Source organism: Ciona robusta, chromosome 5, assembly GCF_009617815.1.
Source record: "Ciona robusta chromosome 5, ASM961781v2".
Taxonomy (NCBI): domain Eukaryota; kingdom Metazoa; phylum Chordata; class Ascidiacea; order Phlebobranchia; family Cionidae; genus Ciona; species Ciona robusta.
Genome location: NC_143239.1, coordinates 7401852 through 7420332, shown reverse-complemented (window position 1 = coordinate 7420332; position 18481 = coordinate 7401852). Strand labels below are relative to the sequence as shown.

At 38.8% G+C, this 18481-nt stretch overlaps 5 protein-coding genes across 12 annotated transcripts; 1 reads left to right on the top strand and 4 right to left on the bottom strand.

Annotated features, from left to right (window-relative positions):
* Positions 1 to 260: 260 nt before the first annotated feature.
* LOC149736209 (FAD-linked sulfhydryl oxidase ALR-like) lies at positions 261 to 1555 on the bottom strand. Its single transcript, XM_089879101.1, has 3 exons — positions 1414 to 1555; positions 1033 to 1223; positions 261 to 841 (listed from the first exon to the last, which is right to left on the bottom strand). The coding sequence occupies exons 1-3, from the start codon at positions 1525 to 1527 to the stop codon at positions 679 to 681; spliced, it is 468 nt and encodes a 155-aa protein (XP_089735227.1). The 5' UTR covers positions 1528 to 1555; the 3' UTR covers positions 261 to 678.
* Positions 1556 to 1557: 2 nt separating this feature from the next.
* Positions 1558 to 6302, bottom strand: LOC149736208 (mismatch repair endonuclease PMS2-like). Of its 2 annotated transcripts, none has more exons than XM_089879008.1 (13): positions 6160 to 6302; positions 6006 to 6092; positions 5672 to 5810; positions 5328 to 5475; positions 5130 to 5207; positions 4742 to 4876; positions 4398 to 4588; positions 3820 to 4023; positions 3071 to 3765; positions 2749 to 2933; positions 2324 to 2501; positions 2004 to 2171; positions 1558 to 1796 (listed from the first exon to the last, which is right to left on the bottom strand). In XM_089879008.1, exons 1-13 carry the CDS (start codon positions 6287 to 6289, stop codon positions 1666 to 1668), a joined length of 2469 nt encoding a protein of 822 aa, XP_089735134.1. In that variant the 5' UTR covers positions 6290 to 6302; the 3' UTR covers positions 1558 to 1665. The 2 variants fall into 2 exon arrangements, with proteins under 2 accessions (XP_089735134.1, XP_089735135.1); XM_089879009.1 differs by having other exon boundaries at positions 6164 to 6294.
* LOC149736207 (uncharacterized) lies at positions 6289 to 7275 on the bottom strand. Its single transcript, XM_089879096.1, has one exon. The coding sequence runs from the start codon at positions 7177 to 7179 to the stop codon at positions 6430 to 6432; it is 750 nt and encodes a 249-aa protein (XP_089735222.1). The 5' UTR covers positions 7180 to 7275; the 3' UTR covers positions 6289 to 6429.
* Positions 7276 to 8140: 865 nt separating this feature from the next.
* LOC149736206 (parathyroid hormone 2 receptor-like) lies at positions 8141 to 12692 on the top strand. Of its 6 annotated transcripts, none has more exons than XM_089879042.1 (15): positions 8141 to 9335; positions 9801 to 9946; positions 10038 to 10174; positions 10367 to 10461; positions 10517 to 10718; positions 10774 to 10927; positions 10982 to 11042; positions 11118 to 11184; positions 11246 to 11343; positions 11390 to 11531; positions 11588 to 11629; positions 11679 to 11807; positions 11856 to 11990; positions 12048 to 12122; positions 12173 to 12692. In XM_089879042.1, exons 2-15 carry the CDS (start codon positions 9868 to 9870, stop codon positions 12482 to 12484), a joined length of 1728 nt encoding a protein of 575 aa, XP_089735168.1. In that variant the 5' UTR covers positions 8141 to 9335; positions 9801 to 9867; the 3' UTR covers positions 12485 to 12692. The 6 variants fall into 6 exon arrangements, with proteins under 6 accessions (XP_089735168.1, XP_089735169.1, XP_089735163.1 ...); XM_089879037.1 differs by lacking the exon at positions 10038 to 10174 and adding an exon at positions 9336 to 9458 and having other exon boundaries at positions 8143 to 9280; XM_089879038.1 differs by lacking the exon at positions 9801 to 9946 and adding an exon at positions 9336 to 9458 and having other exon boundaries at positions 8144 to 9280.
* On the bottom strand, positions 12633 to 17214 carry LOC149736205 (uncharacterized). 2 transcript variants are annotated; one of them, XM_089879073.1, is made up of 7 exons: positions 16964 to 17202; positions 16536 to 16610; positions 16257 to 16359; positions 14650 to 14814; positions 14256 to 14388; positions 13815 to 13926; positions 12633 to 13348 (listed from the first exon to the last, which is right to left on the bottom strand). In XM_089879073.1, the coding sequence occupies exons 2-7, from the start codon at positions 16590 to 16592 to the stop codon at positions 12839 to 12841; spliced, it is 1080 nt and encodes a 359-aa protein (XP_089735199.1). In that variant the 5' UTR covers positions 16593 to 16610; positions 16964 to 17202; the 3' UTR covers positions 12633 to 12838. The 2 variants fall into 2 exon arrangements, with proteins under 2 accessions (XP_089735199.1, XP_089735198.1); XM_089879072.1 differs by lacking the exon at positions 16536 to 16610 and having other exon boundaries at positions 16964 to 17214.
* Between the last annotated feature and the right edge of the window lie 1267 nt (positions 17215 to 18481).

Below are 18481 nucleotides of genomic sequence, written 5' to 3'. Positions count from 1 at the left end.
ACGAAGAGAATGGAACTAGCAGCAAAACAACAATCGTTAAAATAAGCTACCAGTAAAACTACTTGAGTAAAAGCGCTGTTTCCTGTTACAATAAATTAAACAGATGGTTTGTAACTTAAAGTTGAAAATTAAAAAGTTAATTACCCCAATCTTCTATGTTTATTACGTCATAATGTATTTCCACACAACACACCTCTATTACGTAACAATACGACCGTTGCAACGTCTATGGAACTTATTTTAATTCCAAACAAAAACTATTTTTAGGTTTCTCGACTTTAATTTTACAACACTTACCAAACAATCACTCATGTGTTACGTCATAATGAACAACAATTGCCACTGCATAGTTAATGCAAAAAAAATTAAATTTCCCCCAAAATTCGAGAACGCGCGACTGGCACACCCTACAACATGAGTGGCCACTTGCGGCGGCAAACAGCTTATATACCGAACCCGGCAAGCCATAAATAACAAAATTAAAAGTTTATTATTATTTTTTTGGGGAGTTCAAAAGATTTCATTGCAGTATTGTGACTTACCAATGAATCAAATATGTATGACGTCATGTTTTTAATATCAAAAAATGTTTGCGATGTCACAAAATTTATTGTCGAAAAGTGACTATATTAAATTAATTATGACGTCATAATAAACAAGTATATGACATCACAATGCTTAATCGCACGATCCATCCTTCCATCCATTTTTCCATCTTTCTAGAACTTTTGAACAATTGAATTGTTGCTTCCCCAATTTAAGGTTTACAATATTATGTTGTTCACAAAACCAACGAGATAAATCGACGCGTCCGCCAACTTTTGGGGGGTTCAGTTTCATGCTGGGGAAGCATAGGATGAAATGCATGATTTGGTAAACTGAATATTAAAATTTAATAGTTTTTTGTGAAAAAATAAATGAGATTCACAATTGGGTGTTTTTGCGAGATTCTATTTTGTTATTATCAGTAAATTTGTAATTTACCCAGAAAATGATACTTATAATGAAAACATTATATTGACAAAAACTAACTTTTTCCTTAAATCCTCAGCGCAGTCCACACATGGATAAAACTTTGAAAAGCTTTCAATAAATTGTTTCATCTCGCATTGTTGTTGCTCTGTTGGTTTGCGAGGGTAGTATGCTGCCATCGTGTGGATAAAAGACCATGTGTTACGACCAAGCTCTTCACGGTCCAGCGGGCACGAGGGGCTGCGGGGTTCCTGGGATCCAAGGATTGTTGTTTATCGTATAGTTTGATGCACATGATGATGTGATAAACAGATTCGCGCATGGACTATAAATGTAACTTGTTTAGTTATTCAGGGGTATTTAGAAGGGTAGGGAATGTGAACGGGCAATGACAATTATAACGTCCTTTATAAACTAAATCACTTATCTGGCAAGCTTTACCTCGTTTTTGTTTTTCCTCCAACTTTTAAAATCGTCGCAAACCCGACAAACTTTTCTCCCCATGCTCGCTACTGCCTCGTGTGGCTCGTCATCATATTGACGATGCGATGACATAATTAAATAGAAATATTATAAAAACCTAAATCTGGAAAAATAAAAAAAGCAAAATAAAATATACATTCAAAGATAGAACAACAACAATAATAACTCGATTGTTTCAAAACAATGGTTTAATTGTTAGATAATAAAACTTTATTGTCTAAGTTTCCCGATATCGATAAGATGCCGCATGGTTGGGCGACCATGCGGACAATTCCACGGATGAACGATCTCGGACATGTGACGAATCAACCGTAACATTTGTCGCTTCGTTAACGAGGTGCCTGGAATAAAGGATTGTGATGTCATAATGAATGTGAAAACTATGAATGTTTACACAATGTGTATCGGGATCATAATTTTACAACCCGGGCACAAACACATGATACCGGTATTGTGCGTTATTTTATAATGCAAACTTGATTAAGTTTGTGTGTTCGAAACATTTTATTCAAACAATGAAAGTTAGTTTAAAAACCTTAAACACCAACCTATCATTGTGGACATTCGACACGCTCGTGTGGCGAAGATTCGGCGAACCCTCGTTGGACGACACATGACACCGGGGGCATCAGAGAGCATAAATATCATTTCATCGATATCGGGCGGTCCGAGGGGGTGGGGGTTATGGGTGGGTATGGTTGTGAGGTGGATGGTAGCTGTGGGGGTCAGGGTTATTGGTAAACATGGGTGAAGGCATTACCTTACAGGCAGCAATATGTCAAACTTTTTGTTTACAGTTTACAATTTCTTTTAAGGGGGTTATGTTACCCAAATTAGGAAACTTGTCGCCGATCAAATAACTCCTTACCTTCATCTGAACTAATCTTAAATCCAAATCCATTCTTGCGAAAAATTTCAAGATTTTCGATCAAAACAATTTTGCCAGCAGGCGTGAGTTGTAGTTTCAGCGGTACAACAAGATTTTGTGTTTGTGGGGTTTGTGTGGCTTGTAAGGTTTCATAGTTGTATATTTCATCAGAGGCGTGCTGTATGGGGTTGGATGATTTGTTTGTTTGAAAAAATTATTCAGAAGAAAGGAATTAGCAGCAAACAACGGTCGTAAAAACACGCTATGGGTGAAAACAACCTGAGTAAAAGTGTGGATGCTAAACCCAACATGCAATAAATATAACTTATGTTGAATGTTTAACAAAAATAAACAGCTGGAGTAAATTTTTCAAACAAAGCCTGGCTTAATAATATTGATTGTTACATCATAATACAATAACAAACCTGGTCGATAATAAACAAATCGTTTCCGTGACGACCGATAACGAACCCGAGGTTGAATTGACCCACCGGCGCCATCTGCTGGAACGACGATTTATCGAGATTCTTTGTCAGTTCCGCTTCAGCAGTTGTGGTGTCGGCAAGGTTGGCACGAAACGAGGAATATTCTGTCGGGGGTTGCGAGGGTTCTGTGGATGTCATAATAATAATAGGACAAAGATTGCTTTAATTGTCAAAATTTTGCTGGACCTAATGTTGCCCGCCATATTTAGTCATCACCATTATACGGCATCAGGCCATTATTACAAAACAAAGATTTACAAACTTTTTTTTTCTTTGTAAAATTCCATCAAATGTTTAAATGAAAATTTCAGCGAAGTTTCGGACGTTTGCGATTGCCGAGGTGTGTCCACAACGGGGGAATCACCTATGTTGGAGGGATGTTTTGCATCTGGCAACACTGGTTGTCCATTATTTTGATCTGGCAACACTGGTTGTCCATTATTATGATCTGGCAACACTGGTCGTCCATTATTTTGATCTGGCAACACTGGTTGTCCATTACTTTGATCTGGCAACACTGGTCGTCCATTATTTTGATCTGGCAACACTGGTTGTCCATTACTTTGATCTGGCAACACTGGTCGTCCATTATTTTGATCTGGCAACACTGGTTGTCCAATACTTTGATCTGGCAACACTGGTCGTTCATTATTTTGATCTGGCAACACTGGTCGTCCATTATTTTGATCTGGCAACACTGGTTGTCCATTACTTTGATCTGGCAACACTGGTCGTTCATTGTTTTGGTCTGGCAACACTGGCCAACATTGTGATGTCACTTTATGCTGAGTCATCACAAATTTGTCTAGTCGTGGTTGTTTTGCAACTTTTGTCGCAAAACTTGCCGATCGTTTCCGAGGCTTTGTGATGTCACTATTGATGACATCATCACCCATTGTTCTTCGGAACGAGGACAATGGAGAAAAAGTTTGAGAAGTTTCCGTGACGCTTGGAGATCTGAACATAAGATAAACATCTTATGTTTATATCAGAAACATAGAAAAAACAAACCTGCACGGCAAACTTATTGAACACTCAGTGGAGCCAACCTCATGGCAACCGTCGAGCGAATAAAGTTGTGTCATCGATGATGTCATAATGGCAAACAATAAGTTCTCGTTTTGAAAGAAAACTTTCCGTTTATCGGGTGTTACGTTGACGTCGACCAAGTCATGACGGGTCGTTATGTTTATCGCTATGAACGGGAACTGGTGTCTATAGACAGCATATATTATACTATAGATATCATATATTATATTATAGATATCATATAATATACTATAGATATCATATATTATATTATGGATATCATATATTATATTATAGATATCATATATTATATTATAGATATCATATATTATATTATAGACATCATATTTTATATTATAGACATCATATATTATATTATAGACATCATATATTATATTATAGATACCATATATTATCGACGTAATGGGTCGTATAAACCACCTATAAATAACATCAATAAGAAGTCTTGAACATATAACCCTCTAATCAAGAGGCACGCTAACCATAACTCCCGACAATTACCATAGAAATCATATTACCCACCATAGAAATCATATTACCTGTTGAATCTATGATAAACCTCGTTTACAATCTTGGACAAACGCGGCAACGTGATTGGTCGAGAATTAACGAAGAAGAATTGTCTGTCGGGAGACGATCGTCCGGCTCCGTGCCGTGGCACCGATACAAACCCGTGGAGTTTAAATATTGACCAATCGGAAGCCACACTAACGTTGTATGTGTCACATGACTGAAACGGAAGAATAATATTTATCATTAATATGAACAACTACGTTATTATATACAGTGGCTTACACACATTGTTATTATACAGGATAACATTTCAAACATTTTCATGGCAATCAAACGAACCAATCAGATCTCTTGAATAACAAACACTGACCTCTTCTGTTGGGATTTCTTGTCGGAATTCTTGTAAATTACGAAATTGTTTCGACCCAAAAATAGAAATAATATTTTCCTCCATGGTTGTGGCGCCGCCTGTTGACAACGAGGTTGTCTTCTTTCCTCCATCGGTCTATTGATTGTGATGTCATAATTAAAACTATAATGTAATAATACTTGATGTAAACAAGGGTTATCTGCTTTGAGAAACAAATTAATGTTTATTTATCTCCTCGAATCCGATAGCGAAGACCAAGTTAATTAAACAACGAACCGCAACTTGCAGCAAAACGACAATCGTTATAACATGCTACGGGTAAAAACTACTTGAATAAAAGTGTTGAAACTTTAAAATGATGTAATAATTCAACTATGACATCACAAACCTCATTACTGCAAGTTATTTTCACCCTCGTTGAAACGACGCAATAAGCGCTAACGAGGTTTAAAAGTTTTGAATATTCCTGGAATATAAGATTTCTATTAATGCAGGTTTATATGATTTTCATTAAATATAAATATTTAAATATTAAATTAAATGTATTTATATATCTATTACTGCTAAGTAATATTTATTTTGTCACCTTTTTAATATTTTTCATAAATTCTTTTCGTCGAACAGGAATGGTTGAAAAAATGTTTCGTAAAATCACAGATGTTCCGGTTCGTCGAGCACAAGGTGTTTTGGAGGTCATGTGACCTTCGTGGTTGAACGACATTCTGTGGCCGGAACTGTTGTGACATCATAATAAATATGATGTCATAATATATATGATGTCATAATATATATGATGTCATAATATATATGATGTCATAATACAGGTTGAGCACCCCAACCTCCAACACTAGAATCGAATATTTTGATTATTTATCCCAGAAGTTGCATTCCAGCCGATATATAAGTTACAATTTAATAAATAAAACAAACCTGGCATTGTTATGTTTTGTGCATATTATGACATCACACACGGCACACAATGAACTCAACGCTTCTCCACGGAAACCAAAAGTTTCAACCAATCGGAGGTCGGTAAAGTTCGTTAGTTTCGAAGTGTGGTGTTTCATCGCTGGAAAATAAACATCATATAAACTAAGTAAACACTTATTGGTCGCATGTGGAAAACTTTCCGTTCAGCCGTACATGCACCCTGGGTGTTTGGAGCAATCGGCAAATTCTCAACAATAGCCTCCCCTATATAATGAGGTTATGTTCAAATAAAATAATTATAATATCTTCATTATTATCAAAACTCCATAATTACTTAATTCATGAAAGTTTCGTTCCTCGACCCCATGCCCGTCGTCGATTACCTCAATCGACATCAACCCAAACGATTTTAATCGGATTTCTATGAAAATAACAAATTATTTAGATTTCTATGAATATATAAATTAATCTGATATCTATGGACCCACCCACACTGGTAGCCCCAGCATCCAAACTATTCTCCACAAGTTCCTTAACAGCCGTCGGCAAATCTACGATAACTTGGCCCGAACAAATTTGGTGAACCGACTTTTTATCAATCGCTTCAATTATAGACATTTTCTAAAATATTAAAAACAATAAATATTAGAAACAAAAGTTTAAGATGTCGTCACCCCAACTTTGAAAACATGGGGTAACATCATATTGTTTCGACACCCCACTTTTACACATAAAACAAAATTTAAAATGCATATGTTTTATGGCAGTGACCAGTCTATAAACGAAACATTAAACTCGGAAAGTTGGCAATTAATTTCCTCGTCAATTCTGTTAATTATCTTTTGTTTCATCATTATGACATCACAGTCCTTTAACAATGGATCAAACAATTGAATTTTTTCCTTAAATTTCGAAACAAGCTTTTCGTTAAAACTTTTTGCGAATGATGATGTCACAATAACGTTCCGCTCGGCTAAGCACAATCCTCGTACGAAACACGAAGCAGCGTCGAGGCCCCCACTAGAAAACAGTAGCAAGCATCCCAACTTCCACCAGAGGTCAGGGTAAAACTGATGACTCAGCAAAATATTTTTCACCGAATTTTCGCTAAATTTTGTTTCCACGGCAATGAATAAACCGACAGTTCGCTGGTCACGCGTCGATGACAACGACATTTCCTTAAAAAGTTTCAAATTTTCTTCAAAATCGTTCTTTGTTTTCGCCAAACACCAAATAATGGCTTCTGTGACGTCACGTAGCAAAGTCCGGTTGGTTGTCATGGCAACTTCGAGACAATGACGATACTTAATTAACGCTAACTCATAATCGCCATTATAATAATAATAATCAGCCGAATATTTGATGGTTTGTGCGCCATCGGTTTCGCATTGAAACCATAAAGGGTTCCGAACATTTGGTTCGAACCGAATCTTTTTATTCGGAACTATTTTCCTCGGTTTTGTCTCAAAGTAATCGTCTCCAAAATTAAAATGAAAACTTTCCGACATTTTTTGGCGAAATCGAAATATTTGAAACTAAAATCCCGGAATGTTTTTAACCTGCTGGTTTACTGTAGGGGGATCCCCTGTATAAACACGATCCGACGTCATCATAGATTTCGGGGAATAAATAATTTTCAATGACGTGTGTGTTAATTATGACGTCATACTTAGAGTATAAAAGCGTTTTTAAAAGTTGGATTGTGACGTATCGATCAGATGTTTGCTTAGTTTGTTTGTTTTTTATAAACACGTCATAAACAGCATGAATGGAAGTTCGCGCGAATCGTTTGTTATAATAACAACGTCACAATAGAATGATAAGTATATTGTGACGTCACAATACCCTATTGTGGAATATTCCCAACCGTTTACATCGCGATTAATCGACAATCGCAGTGGTATGACGTCATAATGATTATTTCCCGTCATAATTAAACGACACCTTGAGGATGTTAATATTTACTTTCAAATCGCGTGGTGGCGCTGAATGTTTCTAATTCTGACGTCATTAATATCCGATTGTGACGTAATATATCAATAACACGAACACGTTATGACGACATTGCTTATTGTCACGTCGCTGTGGCGATTAAATAATGGCGTCGTTATACACATCATAATCGCCTTGATGACGTGGCAATGTGCAAATCTTTTAATTGTGACGTAGACAGCATAAGGATTGTTCGTCTTAAGTATTCGAAACCACTTCACTCCATTGTTGCACCCTGCTGTGACGTCACAAGCGTTCAATTGTTGCCCAACAATAAGTTCGAAGCCAGTGTTGACCAAACATAAACCTAAACAATATAATCCAGTGTTGCCATGCGTAATAATGGCAATTTTTTGAAGAAGAAAAAAATGTAATCTGGCATCACTGACATGTTTCACCCGGAAACACTACATTGCGATCGCTGTTGCCGCGACCCTCAGTTGAGAAACAACCGAGTACTTGTTGCGTCATAATAACATCTTGTTCGGGTTTGTGACGACATAGATAGAATGAGGAATCTAGAAAGTGTATTATGACGTAGATTATCGTGTGTTGTGATGTAGAAGTACTTACTATGACGTAACAATGACAGTTGAAATGATTGTTGGATGTCTGTGACGTAATAATCGATGAAAAATCACAATCAAGTTTAGAACAAACAGAAGTGAATTGTTATAACTATTATGACGTAATAAACTTGGTAAAAAAGTTTATATGACGTAGAGAAACAATCGATTGTTACGTCACAGATAAACATGTTTATTGGAATTTCAAGATTGTGACGTCACATTTAAATATATGGTTGTCATAGAAACACAAGATTTTTGTATCGAATATTAAAACAAAGGGTTTCTATGACGTAACAGTGGAAGATGAGTTAATGTTTCGATTGTTACAATGTGTCCATTGTTCGTCACAATGTCGATTGTTCAATCAACTTCTCGAATATCATGTTATGACGTCATAAACACCTTTTGATACATTGTGACGCAAAATGTTGTTAATAATAGGCATTGTTACATTTTCGTCACGCCTTATTGAGTTTGCAGGAAGTCGCTCGATGTGCTTGTGACGTCATAGAGGGCTATCGCCAAAGTAGCATAACTTGCATTGTCTTGTAATTGTGACGTAAATCTGGTATTATGAGGTCATAATGGGTGATTATTACGTCATGAAATCTGATTGTTTTCGCATAATGGAGATTGTGACGTCATAATCGATCGCGGTCACATCTGCGGATGGAAAGAGATTGGTGAATCGTGATTGGTCGATGTTACCACGTGACACAATCATAAGTTCAAGATTTTTAATTAATATCGATTGTGATGTCACAAACAAACGCCCTCGGCTATTGTGTTTATGACGTAATGTTGTATCACAAAGGCCATAATGCATTATTTATTGCGCGCGTTTCGATGTGACGTCATAATCGCGAAACCAGATTTGCTTTGTTAGATGAGAATAGTGTTTTGTTTGTAAACAATAGGGGATTGTGACGTAATAACATGGCTGATGACGGAATAACCACCTTACAAGAAGTAATGGAGGTGTTGTTGGAAGCTCAGAGGAATTGTAAGAGAGATCTAGAAGCGGGGTTGCCTCCCAAGGATAAAGACGGTATATGACGTCATAATGGATATATGTGACGTCATGAACACGTAATAATGCGCAGGTAATTATTACGAAACATACTGCAAAGGTGAGTGGGACAAGATCACGTGTTGGCCCAACAGCGCCCCCGGGAGGACGGTGAGACTCCCATGTCCAGAATATATCATCGATTTCGATCATACAGGTATCTGTGACGTCATAATTAATATGGATGTGCCGAAGCCGAAAGTTCGAGAGCGAAATTATATTTTTATTTCGATTGATAGTTTTGTCTGGAGTTACACGTAACGCATTTCTTCTTGATGACGTCATAGGATGATGACGTCATAGGACGATGCCGTCATTGATCGAACTTTGATAGCTTTGGCACATCCTATTAATTACGCGCCACGTCATAATGTGATCTATATATAGAATGTCAGATGGTTATCACGTGATGATTCGTCATAATGACGGGGTCATGTGTCATAGAAATAAGATAATAATGATTGATCGTGGTGAGATTTGAACCGGGGATGTTATGCAGAGACAGTAGATCGTTATTGCATGTCGGATGGTACATGGCATACCTCCCTCAATGAACCAAACCGAACATGGAACGATTACAGTCGTTGTCCGAACAACTTGGCCGAACCCGGGACTTTGTTCGATATGATACTTGCTGGAGGCAGTGTAAGGCGTGTGTGTGACGTGCTTGCTGTGGTAGTTGTGTCACAATCATATTCATGACGTCATAACCGTGACGTGATTGACGGTTTCCTAGGCCATGCGTTACGTCATTGCTCACGTGACGGTAGATGGGCGATGGTGCGTGACACGAATCGAACGTTCAGCGATTACAGCAGTTGTAATATACCAAGGGAAGAGGACGTTGTGGAAATGATAAGGAGGGGTGGTGATGTGAGTAGCGCGTCATCGTGACGTCATCATGACATCACACTGCATGATATCACGATCCATGACGTAATAATGCATGACATCATAATGCATGACGTCATACTGCATGTTTGATTCTTTGCTGCTTTGGCTTAATGGCGTCATCATGACGTCACATTGCACGACGTCATCAAACTAACCGGTGATTTCCCGCAGGCGAAAATGAAAAGTTTTATCCAGTTATACACGGTCGGTTATTCTTTTTCGTTGGTTGCTCTCGTCTTCGCGATGATAATTCTCGCTTATTTCAAGTAAGGTCACGTAACAATATAAGCATGGGTGATGTCATAATACGTACTGTTACAGGCGATTACATTGTACACGCAACTACATTCACATGCATCTATTCGCTTCTTTTATATTGAGAGCCGTCGTCATCTTTGTTAAAGATCGAGTTCTTTATTACGGAGCTGGGATTCTTGATATAAACACCCCGGATGGGGAAATGACACTAGAGGCGCTAAAGAATCGCGTGGATGAAATAGACGCTGACAGAAGCTCATATTTGGTAACTATAGCAACATTACTTATGTGATTGTTCTGACGTAGGCATGACGTAATAGGTTGGATGTAAGCTGGTGATGACGTTGTTTCATTATTTCGTTGCAACAAATTATTACTGGATTCTCGTGGAAGCTCTGTATCTTCATAGTTTGATTTTTGTCGCGTTTTTCTCCGACAAGAAATATTTGTGGAGGTTTAGTGTAACGGGTTGGGGTAAGTCCCTTTTCATACATTCATAGAGATCTTCACTATATTACCTTCCGCTAGGTGTCCCTATACTATTCGTCGTTCCATGGGCGATTGTTCGCGCCAAGTTAGATGACACAGCGTAAGTATGACGTCATATAACGCTCGTGTGGCGTCATAATAAAGCTTATGACGTCATAACACGTTTTGTTTACAGATGTTGGGACATCGCAGTGACGGAGTACAAATGGATTTACAATGGTCCTATTGTGGTCGCTAATGTGGTATGTATGACGTCATATACTGATGACGTCATATATTGTGACGTAACCGAATATATTTTAGATAAACTTCTTACTTTTCCTCAACATTATCCGAGTGCTTTGGTACAAGATGCGGGAACGCGGACCTATTGGAAAAACTGACAATCGAAGACAATACAAGTATGACGTCATAATACAATATAATAAATAACGCACGAATTTGTAGGAAACTCGCGAAATCTACGTTGGTGTTGATCCCGATGTTTGGAGTTCATGCGATCGTCTTCATCGGGATGCCTGATGATATTTCATCTGGGACTTGGTGGGACATTCGAATGTCGTTCGATCTTTTCTTCAATTCTTTTCAAGTATGACGTCATAATAGATTATCAAAAGCTTCGCAAACGCTGTTCCATTGTTGCAGGGATTCTTCGTCGCGATTATCTATTGTTTCTGCAACGGAGAGGTATTGTGACGTAACAATTGTGCCGGTTAATTATTATGACGTCACACAGGTACAAGCGGAGTTCAGGAAAGCTTGGGAAAGATTTAATTTAAGCGTCGAAATAAAACGCGGTCGACGCGAAAGAAGTCGTTCTTCCGTCACAATGCTGACAAGTTTCAACAGCTCGGCGTCGCAACAAGTACGTATTATGACGTCATAAACGTTCATTAAATCATCGCGATTCCAGGCTCGCCTTTCTATTGGTGGACAGAGTAATGGGCGTGGCAACCTACGTAACAATGCCCTTTCTACCCACGTGGTTAGCGAAACCAAATCGTTGACCAATCAGAAGCCAGAATGTTCGAACACCAATGACGTAACAGTGAGTATTAAGACGTCATAAACCTATCAGTGACTGACGAATTGTTGTTTATGACAGAGTTGTCAAGTTTATGACGAAACAATGATTCAAGAAACGTCACTGACGACACGACATCCAAACAATGAACACGTGGTATGACGTCATAATGATCATTGTGACGGAACTTACTAAAGTAATTTTAGGTAACGGTTGAGGGAAATCCCCATTTCAGAGAAGATGGTGACGTCACAATACCTGAGGGAGAATTCGAAAACGCGATCGAACGTCACTTCCTGCAGCAGATCACGTGTCCTGCTGATAGTTTTCCGCAGGATGTCACTGGTAATGACGTAGCGGTGACGTCACCACCACGTGACGAAGATTCCGGAATTTCTTCAGATTTTCAGAAAATGGAAAACTGTGATGCCCCAGTACGTCACGATGACGTCACTGCCGATGACGAAACAGCTTTGTTTATTACGAAAGCAGATGTCACAAAGCAAGATACAATGTAGTTATGACATCATCAACCCCTGCTCATTAAAGTTATTACATCATAATTGTTACTGACATCATCATAGTTCCGTCAGTTTCATAGAAATAATATATGTTGTAAAATAATCGCTGATTTCGACCGCCGGGCGCAGCAACAACAATGACGTGTTTGTGATGTCATATTGAACTTTATTACAATCAACAATACTGATGACATCATAAACATAATTGTCTGGTTGTTATGACGTCATACTTCCCATTGTGTGGCAGCATATTATGATGTCATAGACAGAAGCACCTCTATAAATAATAGGTAACTATGACATCACACAACTTGGAACTTCCATGAAAGGCAATGAGGCAAATATAAAAAACTAATGTTCGTGGGGAATTCCTAGGTCTGGGGATTCACCCCACTTGTAGTTATTGTTGTTGGGGTCATGACCTTCCATCCAAAGGTCATCCTCACTGTCGGAGGTCATATAGGGTTCAACAACTACTTTGTGGTAGGAACAACTAGGGTTCGTGACCTTTTCATCTATCACCCCTGACCCCATGACCTTGCTATCCTGAGATATGGATTCGGTGACCTTTGACCCTTGGTCCATGACCTTTGACCCTTGGTCCGTGATTTTTGATCTTTGGTCCGTGACCTTCGACCCTTGGTCCATGACCTTTGAACCTTGGTCTGTGACCTTTGACATTGTAACAGTAACTTTTGACCCTTGGTCTTCCACCCTTGAACCCATGACCTTTGACTCCTGGGATTTGAGGTCAAGGTTCAGAGGTCGGGATGAGATAATGGGCACGGGTTGGCAGAGCGAGGATAACGAGTCCGATGTGAAGGAATCGCTGTCACGGTTGTTGCGGGCTATTGTTGGGACCTGGGTACATAGGGGTTAATGGGCGGGGTAAGATGGTACGGTAGGTTGGGGTAAGATGGTACAGTAGGTTGGGGTAAGATGGTATATAGTAGGTTGGGGTAAGATGGTATAGTAGGTTGGGGTAAGATGGAACAGTAGGTTGAGGTAAGATGGTATACAGTAGGGCGGGGTAAGATGGTACAGTAGAGCGGGGTAAGATGGTACAGTAGGTTGGGGTAAGATGGTACAGTAGGTTGGGGTAAGATGGTACAGTAGGTTGGGGTAAAATGGTACAGTAGAGCGGGGTAAGATGGTACATTAGGTTGGGGTAAGATAGTACAGGTACAAATTTAAATAATCCCAACCTCACAACTCTAAAACAGCGTTGTTTAATGTTAAAGGAAATATGGGGTGCTATTGATATTTATTTACCCCACAGTTATATAATGACATCACAAAAATAAACAATTATGACATCACAACCAACCTGTCTATGATGCGATACTTGCATCAAACGATCGGGAATATATTGTGACAACGATGAAAGCGACAACATGGACCTCGTTATATTACATGGAACAATTGTCATCGCTGTTTCACTGGATGTTAATATCAACATTAATGTTTTGTGAATATTTATCCTCGCATGGTGAAGCAACTACAGTCGTTATAACATGGGTGTTCTGTTTCATACACCTCGTGCCCGCTTACGAGTTACCACGTATGTAACTTTGTGGGTGATTATTTTTTGTATGGCTGATAATTTAGCCAACCCATTAGTGACCACTGGGTGGGGCAATTATCATTAAGTGTCTTGCCCAAGGACACATATGCCCACAATGGTAGCAGCGACGAGCCTTGAACCTGTTACCTCTGGTTACCATGTAACTAATCACTGTACATAATGGTACACACCTACAAGTCTTACCCGTTCTCATTAGTTTGTATGCAAGCAATTGTATTGATCATTCTTCGCGATGAATATGGGGGTGGGGGGGAACCTGATGGGGGAATCCGTATCACATCGTCGTACAACGGGAGTTTCGCGTATCCTAGTACGTCTGTAAGTCGTATTATATATCTTATGTTAACTATTAGTTCGGGTGGATGTTTGCTACAAATATGCAACAAATAACCAACATCATCAGTCTCTTATTTAAAAGACTTTTTTTTATTGCTGTATATTTAGTAGCGCTTTGTGTATTCTGTTGCGCTTTGTGTATGATGCAACGAGAACCGTTCAACAACATGGGTGCTAGATCAGGGCCAGATAAAGTAACACACACAAAACACATATCTTCACATAATAATAGATGACTCACTATTGTCTAACGGAGGGCCAGGGTAGTTGCAAACACCCGCGTAATTCTCGCCGCCATTTTCGTTCGTTCTTCTGCGTTGGGATCGTAACAAACGACGTTTTTGTCGATGATGGTATGCACAACAACAACTCATCAGGATAATTAAGCCCCAGATCAACCAAAACCCTGGAATATACAAATATATGTTGTACTGTATTGATATTTTACTGTGGGGTAAGATGGATACGGATAGTCTTAACATATAATATTTCACATTTCCTAATTGTGTTTTAAATAATTAATATTGCTATTTGGACGTTGTAAACGCATGGTTATTCTAATTTGACTGTGGGCATGGGAGTGGCAACCATGGATAAGTCACTCAAGTTCCCTCCCACGAGGATATAAATGACCAAACCAACCAAAAGTCATGTCTGCTTATCCATACACTGCAATAGCTTCAGCAGCTCGACTGTGGGCATGGGAGTGGCAACCATGGATAAGTCACTCAAGTTCCCACCCCCGAGGATATAAATGACCAAACCAACTAAAAGTCATGTCTGTTTATCCACACACTGCAATAGCTTCAGCAACTCGACTGTGGGCATGGGAGTGGCAACCATGGATAAGTCACTCAAGCTCCCACCTACGAGGATATAAATGACCAAACCAACCAAAAGTCATGTCTGCTTATCCACACACTGCAATAGCTTCAGCAACTCGACTGTGGGAATGGGAGTGGCAACCATGGATAAGTCACTCAAGTTCCCACCCACAAGGATATAAATGACCAAACCATCAAAAGTCGTGTCTGCTTATACACACACACTGCAATGGCTTCAACAACTCGACTGTGGGCATGAGACTGGCAACCTTGGATCAGTCACTCAGGTTCCCACCCACAAGGATATAAATGACCAAACCAACTAAAAGTCATGTCTGTTTATCCACACACTGCAATAGCTTCAGCAGCTCGACTGTGGGCATGGGAGTGGCAACCATGGATAAGTCACTCAAGTTCCCACCCACGACGATATAAATGACCAAACCAACCAAAAGTCATGTCTGCATATCCACACACTGCAATAGCTTCAGCAACTCGACTGTGGGCATGGGAGTGGCAACCATGGATAAGTCACTCCAGTTCCCACCCACAAGGATATAGATGACCAAACCATCAAAAGTCGTGTCTGCTTATCCACACACTGCAATAGCTTCAGCAACTCGACTGTGGGCATGGGAGTGGCAACCATGGATAAGTCACTCAAGTTCCCACCCACAAGAACATAAATGACCAAACCAACCAAAAGTCGTGTCTGCTTATACACACACTGCAATGGCTTCAGCAACTCAACTGTGGGCATGGGAGTGGCAACAACACACAGACGCCAAACTTTTATAAACAAAGTTGAGACAGGGATTATTAGAGACACAATCCTGTGAAACAAATTTCTGGCTCATATTATACTAATACAAACATAGAAATAACATACTACTATCATGCTTGCTTATCCGAACACTGCAACATCTTACATCAAAATTCAAAGGGTTGGCCTGCCCACCCAGCCACCCCAGGTTTGCCGCCCATGATAACCACAACAACATGCATTGTAAACATAACAACTTACACCATAGTTCATAATAGTAAGTACAACAGTTGTCATCTTCACAACAATGTCCGACGTTGCAAACATAAGATTCACCGTCTGACCCATTACATGTTTCTTGTGCCTAAAAATAAAACATTAAAATAATTTCAAACATTTCACAAATTATTTCATCCTTTCAATAAAACACTCGAACCAAATTTATTTCATTTTATTCAAAATTCGCAACAAATACAATTGGAAGAAAACAAATTAAGAAAGAATATTTTCCACCACTAAGAGTTGTGGTTTCTAACTCACCACGTGCCGGTTGTCACTCGTTGGAGACCGAACGACTTGTTCGCCAAGCCGACCCATTGATCCAATTAACTAGAACTGGTCAAAAAAACAAAATTTCCAGACATTGCAAAAAAACGCGAATTAGCGTTGAGAATTGGCCATAAATATCATATATTCTCCAAAAATATCATATTTTCTCCATACATATCATATATAACAACAGAAATAACATTGGGGACAACAATTAAGTTTATATTTGCGATAATTGGTTTGAATTTTAAATAATAACAAACAATTATTTTTTCTTTATTGCAAAATAATTGATTATGAATCTTGATTATGACATCACAAGCAAACAATATTGACATAATAAACAGCGAAAATACCTCAAATCCAAAGCTGAAAAAAGTTGTTTTGGTTAAAAATGTAAAACAGAAATGTTTCCTTACCACAGTTTTAGCAGACGACGAATACCCGACCCTGCTTTCCCCGAAATCGACGTAAAACACGAAGAGGAACCAACGAAAAACAATGAATTGAATTCTTGAGATCCTCTGGTTCATATTGCATCAACGAAACTTTGTAAAACGGCCGAATTTCTTTCAAAAAACTTTTCACTTCGTTTCAAAGATGTTTCAACTTTTAATTTAAACTCAAACTACAACCTGCAATAAAACTTCAGTTAAATTTTGCCGAATCATGAAAACGATTAAACTTTACAACTATTTGCTGACTAGTTACAGCAGTCTGGCATACCAGGCTAGCAAACAACAAGAAACCAAAACACCAACCCGCCCTCACTTTGTTATGCTGGTTCAGTTTGCTTCAAACCGGACCAATCTGGTTCTGTCGCCAGCAGCTGCAATTTACGAGGCAAAGGGGAATTTGACGTTTTGTTAAAAACTTGATTTAAATTTAACTTAAATTGTTTAAACTTTATTATTTAAAAAAAAATAAAATATTAAAACTTATTTAAAAAAATTAATTTGTTCATTGACGGCGAACGTCAAATTACCCTTTGCCTCTGTAAAGCTATTGCCGCCGATCAAGTGTGACGTCACACGAGGTTCGCGGTTTCCTTTTTTCGCGTCGATGTCTCTCTATCTCTCTCTCTTACGTCACAATCACCTTACACAAGAAACTGTGAGGTCACAGAGACAGGTTCCAGCTGATAGGTCACATGACCCCATTGTGACGACACAATGGTCTGCAGCGACGTCGGCAATCGCGCGTCCTTTGTTTATACCATTCTGACGTCATACTTTTTGTTTACATACTGAAGTCATAACCGATTATAATAAACAAACATAAAAATAATTACCCAATTGTTACACCACGCGATTATATGACGTCACAATAGGGAAGCGGAACCCTAGACGTGATTACGCGATCATTGTCGCATATGTCGTAACAATGAATAAAGTTCCTTCGAATTCTTGAATTTGAAAGTTTGTTTGTATTATGACGTCACGTACCAACAAATTGTGACGCGTTGCTTGGTAATTATCTTCACAGCAATTCATGTAAACATAGAAATCTAAAATTTGCTTAAAATTAAAAAAGTGGTAATGACGTCATTAGGACATAAATAATTAGTTCCTTATCTTTAATAGTGACGTCACAGTGGTATCGTGCGTCTTAAACGCTTGATCTCCACCAAGTGATGAATAATTACAGAGATGTTTAACCGTCAGGTGGCGCAGCTCAGTTGTAACAAATTAGATTAAGACGTCACAAAGGAACCGAGAAAGAACAATCAAAACACGCGTTTGTTAAATCTGATTGTTTGTTGTTCAATAGAAACTGTTACGTCACAAAGGAACTAGCAACCACCAACAATGACGTAACAATGACTCAGGGTTAAAAAAGTTCAAAGGTTCCAACTCAGGGGAATCCCGGTGGGTCGCGATCGCGATTGATGTTTATTCTCGAATCTATTGTTTCCGAATCACGACCGCGATCGCTTT